At 41.1% G+C, this 7,738-nt stretch overlaps 1 protein-coding gene across 2 annotated transcripts in view; it reads right to left on the reverse strand.

The window, feature by feature from the left end:
• The window catches only part of GRHL2 (grainyhead like transcription factor 2), a 123,359-nt gene extending 120,802 nt beyond the window's left edge, over positions 1–2,557 (reverse strand). Inside the window, exon 1 of one of the 2 annotated variants that reach the window (XM_012809952.1) lies at positions 2,368–2,557. In XM_012809952.1, coding sequence (XP_012665406.1) covers positions 2,368–2,535 — 168 coding nt within the window. In that variant the 5' untranslated portion in view covers positions 2,536–2,557. The remainder of the gene's footprint in view (positions 1–2,367) is intronic. The other variant, XM_012809954.2, reaches the window with a different exon arrangement.
• Positions 2,558–7,738: the final 5,181 nt, after the last annotated feature.

Genomic DNA, 7,738 nt, shown 5'->3' on the forward strand with positions numbered 1-7,738 from the left:
TTTTTTTTTTTTTTTTTTTTGAGACAGGCTCTCACTCGGTTGCCCAAAGTAGAATGCTGTAGCATCATTATAGCTCATAGCAACCTCAAACTCTTGGGTTCAAGTTATTCTCTTGCCTTATCCTCCCAAGTAACTAGGCTAGGCATAGTTACTAGGCATCCTGCCAGGATGCCTTGCCAAGTTTTGTATTTTTTAGCTGAGACAGGTCTCACTCTTGCTCAAGCTGATCTCGAACTTCTGAGCTCAAGGGATACTCCCATCTTGGCCTACCCAGAGGGTTAGGATTACAGGCATGAGCCACTACAGCAGGTTGAAGCAGTCTAATTTGATGAGGTCGGTGCTTCTGTACAATCCTCAATAAATTTTTTCACTCCAAAACACTTAGAATTTATCCTTGTGTTTCAAGGATTGATACTAACCACAGACAAAAAAGAAGAAAAGTCTACCATAAGACCATTTAGATTTTCAGACTTAACTTTTTTGTTCAGTGGTTACCTCTTCACTGTAGAAACAACAGCCCTACTACATGAAATGTACTTCAGCCTTTAAAACTTTCTTTTATCTGGAGCTTACGTCCTCAAGAATTAAGGCCTCCCTGCTATGTCAGGAGTCTTGTTGGAAATTTTATACCTCCATAAGAAGCTGTCAAAATCTGCCAACTTTGGCTCTCTGGATAAAGGAGGAAGTCAGCCTAGACAGATAAGGATAATAATGATACACCCTTTCCATATTTTTCCAGTACTTTTTCTCTTCTTCTTTTTTTTTTTTTTTTTGAGACAGAGTCTTACTTTGTCATCCTTGATAGAGTGCCATGGTGTTATAGCCCACAACAACCTCAAACTCATGGGCTCAAGCAATTCTCTTGCCTCCCAAATAGCTGGGACTACAGTTGCCTACCACAACACGTGGCTATTTTTAGAAACAGGTGTCACACTCTTACTCAGGCTGGTCTCGAACCAGTAGACTCAAGCGATTCACCTGCCTTGGCCTGCCAGAGTGCTAGGATTACAGGGGTGAGCTATGGTGGCTGGCCCTCTCCAGCACTAACAATAAAAGATGAGTCTATTTGAGTGACATGAGTTTCCTTATTTAAAATACCCTGGATGGGGCTACCTGTCAGTGGCTTGCACCTGTTACTCACACCTCGCTCTGCATCTTAGATAAGCCCTGTTTTCATTTATCTCCCCAAGGGAGGAGCTGTCTTAGGTGTTTAAATGGAGAAGAAGCTGGAAAAGGAATGAGTAATTTTTGAAAACTTGACAGAAGAGTAGGCCTGGAATAGTGCCAGAGTTGGTGGTGGTAGGAGATCTTTTGAGAGCATAACAACTCTACTCTAGGAAAGAGACAGGAGACAACAGAGCTTGCCAGGTTAAGGCTGCTGGAAGGAAATAGAAAGTAGGAAGCTGAGACTGAAGATTACTAAGAAGGGAAATTATTCCTCCTGGGAGCTTTCATCCAAAGGTGATTTTTCCATAATGGAAGGAGAAGCTGAGGTAGGATTCAGTTCTTATTCAGTTCACTGTGCCCAACCAGCAAAATAAAACACAGTCATTATCACCTGTGTGCCAATTCCAAGCATAGACCAAAGGTGTTTACAATTGAAGCAGGCAATAAATCTCCTCATTAGGTAAATACTTGTTGATTTTTTTCCACTTCAAAGATTCAAAGAGAGCAAGTCATACCAAGTATGGGTCTCTATGCTTGAGACAGACCATTGTTTCTTGTTTGGTTTCCTGAAATACTCCTATTTTGTAAGTACTGTATGGCGGGTACTTTTTGTCATATAGATGAATTGCATTTATTCTACTTTAAGAGTTTTTCAGGAAAAAAAAGGAAGTCCCCATTGAAACAAATGGAGACAGATTTGTAAAAAAATTAGGCTTTGAAATTGCTGCAAAAGTCTTCCACATAAGCGGTGGTTGAAATATTGCTCATAAAACTGAAAAACCAAAACATCTAGAAACCCTGACCATTGCTTATAAAATAGAGAAATTTAGAAGCACCCTAAATGCTCAAGAACTGAGCAATAACTAACTTACGATACAGCCACACAATGTGATATACTTCATTCGCCAAAAATCATAATTGTGAAGTAAAAATGGTGGCAAGGAAGTACTTATAATATTTTGTTAAGTAAAAATATGTAAATACTTATTTATGTGAACAAAGGACACAAAAAGTCATTATACCCCAAGGAACACTTTCTCTGGGTGAGTGGTGAGGGTGGGTTTCACAGATAGGAAAGCAAGAAGGCACTGAGAACAGGAAGAGGCTGAATCCCAAGTCAAGTTCAGAAGTACTGTAAGTTTCCTGGTCTCGGGAAGCAGGGGGGCAGGACCCGGAAGGAGGCAGGGCTGAGAGACCTACCTTGTAGTAGTCATACAACAGGCCGAGGGCAGCAGCACTGTCCTCGTCACCATTAATGCTCATCATTGCCTTGGTGGCTGCCGTCAAGGGATTCTCCAAGTACGACTTCCAGGCTTCATCCTCACTGGTGTAGGCTCTTCGGGTATTGAATGGAGGGTCACTGGGCATGGGCACTAAGGCCACTAGTCTTTTATTACTGCAAAAACAAAAGAAAAGTGAGGTTCATTATCAGAGAGGACAATGTTCCTTTTTCCCACTAATAGCACACACATTATAAGGACATAGGTATTAATTTGTGTTTCTCCAGGATAGGGGAGGAGGAAGGAAAGATTAAAACAAAAGTGACTGCCACGTATTTATTTTTTCACTGTTCCTGAAAGGTAATAAAGTCCTTAAAAGGTAGTATAAAGTAGTGTTAGGAGGTGTTATGGTTTAAATATTTGTCCCTTCCAAAACTTGTGTTGAAGATAGTTAACATTGATGGTATTAGGAGGTGGATCCTTTAAGACAGTGGTTCTCCACCTTCCTAATGCCGCGACCCTTTAATACAGTTCCTCATGTTGTGGTGACCCCCGAATAATTTTATGGTTGGGGGTCACCACAACATGAGGAACTGTATTAAAGGGTCGCAGCATTAGGAAGGTGGAGAACCACTGCTTTAGGAAGTGTTTGGCCATGAATGGATTTAACCTGTTACTGCAAGAGTGGCCTCATTATATCTGGGGTGGGGTCACACCTTCTTCCTCTCTTCACCCTTCTGACTTCCACCTTTTGTCATATGCAGCAAGAAGGCCCCTGTAAGATGTGGCCACTCCATCCTGGATTTCCCAGACTCCGCAACTATGAACCAATACATTTTTGTTTACTAAAAATTACCCAGTATCAAGCATAAGCACAAAACTGGCTGAGATAGCCAGTCCTCTTCAAACATGGTGCTCCATGTCCAATCATTCTAAGGGCCAAGTAATTTTATTTAATTATTCCCTCTTAATGCCTATCAGAATGGAACGCTGCGAGAGAGCAGATTTCATTTACTTCTCTGAGTTCTAATTACAAATATGTGCAATCCATTAAACACGATCAATACACGATTATTAAACACTATTTTATCTAGTTTAATGTTTATCTGAAATTGCTAGCAAATTATAGACCAATCCAAGCCTCTTAATTAAAAAAAGGCAGTAAAAGCTACTTTGCAAACACAACATAATACAGGCAATGCCGAGTAATGAGGACATGGAGCGATAGTAACTCTACAGTATTTAGATGATCTGAAGACCATCATGGACAGTGAGGAGCAAAGCTGGGGAACTGTCAGTAGAGACAGGAAGGGGCTGGAGCTAACCAATCTTAACCAAGCCAACCTTGCATAAAGCAGAAATTGACAAATAAGGTAATGTCTTAAGGTGGGCGTGATGGTGACCCAAATTCCCAAACACCATAATAATTCTCAGCAGCTCCCTATACTGGGACCTCTGCTGCCAAGTAAAATAGCCAAGAGACACTTTGTCACTCATCTTTTGACCCTCTTTTGCTTGTCCACTGAAATGGAACAAAAAATGGAACGAGACATTATATTTCAGAAACACTTCTGTCTGCACATAGTAACATGGCATGGACAAGTGACAGGACTGGTGAAGACAACACCAACATTATTCAGTAGAAACTCAGCCATAACCTTCTATGCAGGTGTAAGGGGGTCCTGTTTGCTGATACTCCTATAGGCTCTTCCAGTGGTAGATGTTCCCTCAGCTCACTTTGTGATGGAGAGCTGGTGTGAACCCACAGCAAAGAGTGTGTTGAGGGTCCCTGATGTACGGCATGGGCCAAGCATTGATGGAGGATCAGAAAAGGACAATGACATTGGTAAGATATATGTGGGGATGTGATAGGTGGCAAATACACATTTAGCAGAGAGGAATTCTGGGCTAGCTGGTCACTAGGCCTCTGATTTAAGCCAGTGGTTCGGTGGAACTGTTTGGGAGGAAAGAGAGAATACCAGCCCATCTGCAAATGAATTAGATTAAAAATGTATAATCAGATTTCTCGGAGTAAATGAGAAAAACCCTTGCTGAAGGGCTTGCCAACAGTTAGGCCCTGTGGTAACATGGAGCAGCACAGGTCCAACACCTACAGCAGTGGGAAGCCAGGAAGAGCCTGAGCCTCAGTTTCTTGTGCCAAAAACAGAGCTAGAAATGCCCACCCTACTTACTGCACAATGTGCTTGTGAGAATCAAATAATATAATTGAGATAAAATAGGGTTCTATAAACTGCACAGGGCTAGACAAATAACAGGCATCATGTTCTATGTTCCTATAAGGTTTCTGGGTGCATCAATTTTTGGTTAAGTTGATTATACTTTTAAAAGTCTAAAGATAATCATTGATTAAAGGGAAACAAGTTGTTCACTTAGCAATATTCCATAATTGTTTACTGAGAATCCAGTAGGTGCTGGATATCATGCGGGTATGGTACATGAGACACTGTCCCTTGCCCCATGCAGCCTGTGAGAGAGAAAGTACAGCTATTACAAGGGATGTGTGTATGGCAATTATGTGAGAAAGGGATGGCCGATGTCACGTACATGGCATATTACAGAGGAGACTAATATTCAGAGGACCAAGGAGGAGGCAAAGTTTCTACACAGATCTGCAGAATAGGGACATGCTGGTCAATGCAGAAATGGGGAGATGTGGTAAGTATGTTTGAAAGTGAAGAATACTTTGGTGGTGCAGAATAATGGAATGTTTTTACAAAAGGAACATACTTATATTCATTTTGGAGACTCAGCTAAAGAAATTTTACATATTTCATCTAACAATAAAAGAACATATCCTTATTGTAGAAAATTTCTAAATATATAGGATAGGGTTGGATTTAGAGACAAGGAAATGTAGGTAAACACCTGAGGGTCCAAAAGCAAAAGAAACAGTTCCTCTGGGGAGAGCCAGGGAGGTAGATGTGGGGGCCAAGGTTGTGACAGAGTCACCCTACCAACAGTTTATTAGTTGTGGCTACACCTGGATGCCTATTCACTCAGAGAGCAAAATAAAGGGTTCTAAACCCCAGCCATTGCCCCCGAAGACCCAGGCATCATGCATCTAAAATGTTTAGTCCTACAGGGAGGACTTCATGTTATTTGGTGTGAACTCATCATTGAAAAAGATGAGGATTTTATTCTCTTTCATACCCAAGAGAAGTACGTATTGCTTGAGAGGAGTGGGGAGTGGAGTGGGGTATTAATTACAACAATAGCTGAAAGTTCAGCCGGAAGCACCAAGCTGAAGGAGCTGAGTCTTCACTTGCACTAAGCAATGTTGTGATTCACTGCAGAGAATTTTCCTCTCTTCCTTCTTAAAATCTTGATTCCCCCCTCTTGAGTCTCCTAGACTGATGATTTCATCTGTTCCTAGCACAAATGTTCACTTATAAGTTTAAGAGATTCATCAGCCTTTCCCCTATTATGAAATTGTTGATGAATCCTTATATGATCAAAGGAAAAAATATTCTGGGAAATCAAAACTTTAAGCCCTTTCTTTTTTCATTTCTGGTGGCCCAAAGGGGCCACTTTTATGCTCTTTCCTTTAAGTAGGCAATGACTGTATTTTTTTTTCTTCCTAGATCATAATCTCTCCGGTACGGAGTACTGTTGAATGAAGTTTGGTTTAAAAACAGAATAATCTCTCTGGTACATTGAGCAGAAATGTGGATTTATAAAGACAAGAAAGTTTTACAGAGCAGCTTTACTACAGATAGGGACACTTTCTGAAGTTGAGTTTTATCATTTTTCTTTTGGAACAGCAATACTAATTTTGCTCTGGTCAACTTTTAAAATATTTTTTGTGAAGTTTTTGGTATGCTATGTTCTGGGTAACCTTGAACACAGAACAGTAAACATGACCATAAACTTGATCTCTAGGCCCTTGTTTGGAAAAAAGTTTCAGTGAGTTCTGGAGCAATCACAGCAAGGCCAAGGCCATGTTAGATCACCCAGACAACTTTTTTTTGCTGGCTTATTTTTTTAATCCATGACTTCATTCTGTGGATGTTGAGAGGATAGGTGAGAGATGGGTCATTTCCTGAAATAGTGAAAGAGGCAGAGCAACCTGTGACTGAGACCATGAGCAAGGAGTCAGCAAGCTCCATCCAGGTCACTCAGCAGGGACCGCCCACCTCCACCTCCCCCACACCCCAGCATTAACAGGAATCTCATGCAGGGAATGCATTAGAAGCAGAGGGAGCTAGCACACGTCTCCACCTGCTAAAAGTATGTGTAATAATGGTCAACAACTCCAAACACAAATGCACTTGTAAAGGACACTTGGGACCCCAAACAGAAACTAGGACAGTGAAGTAGTCACACAAATTATCACTTTTAGCCAGTTTCTCATCATCGTTTCTTTCATACTCCCATAAGAGCACTGGTTTGTTTTTGTCTTGTTTCTTGTTTGTTTCTGTTTTATGTGGGTTTTGTCTTAATTCAGGAGGATGGTTTGGAGTTGAGCAACCTTAGTTTAAGCTTCAGCTTTATCACTTAGTGAATTTAGATGAGTTACTTTCCCTCCTTGACCTTCCATGTATTTATTTTGTGGCATTTCTCTAAAAGAGTATGTCAGATATTTATATATGAAGTGCCGAGTACATTGTAGATCTTCAGTAGATGATGATTAGATACAGTACTTCTCTTTAGAATTCATGCTACCCATGACCTTTGCTCAAAATCCATGGACTGTTCTCAGGTCTTAATCTCCTCACGTTTTCTTACTTCTATAAAAATCATACTTTGCTTGGCCTTTAAGACACTGCTAAGGTGGTTGTCCTCTTTAGCCAACCAGTCTTCCTAATTTCTACATGAATTCTCTTCTTCTCTTATTTCCCTAACTCTGATTAGAGAAATGGCCCTCTGCTCTTTTCTTTCTGCACTTTTGATTCTTACTGCTTTCATTGCTCAACTTTAATGACTAACAGATATGTATTGCCTGAGAGTCAGTTCCGTATTTCTACTTGGCTGTCCTGTTGTCAGTTTAAACTCAGTGTGTCCAACATTAAGCTAACACTAAGCTAATCATCAGGTCTCAACCATGTGATCCTCACCATCAAGCAACCCTAATCACTCAAGAGCTAAATCTTAAGAGTATGTACTGGTTTAAAACACAGAACAGACTCTGGAGCCAAGCTGCCTGGGTGCAGATCTTGGCTCTACCACTTAACAGCTGTGTTACCCTGAACAAGTTAAGAAACATTTTTGGTGGCTCAGCGCCTATGGCTCAACTGGCTAGGGCGCCAGCCACGTACACCTAAGGTGGCGGGTTCGAATCCCCAGCCCGGACCCGCCAAACAACAATGATGGCTGCAACCAAAAAATGGCCG

The sequence above is a fragment of the Otolemur garnettii genome, unplaced genomic scaffold (assembly GCF_000181295.1).
Source record: "Otolemur garnettii isolate 467f Iridium unplaced genomic scaffold, OtoGar3 scaffold00004, whole genome shotgun sequence".
NCBI lineage: Eukaryota > Metazoa > Chordata > Mammalia > Primates > Galagidae > Otolemur > Otolemur garnettii.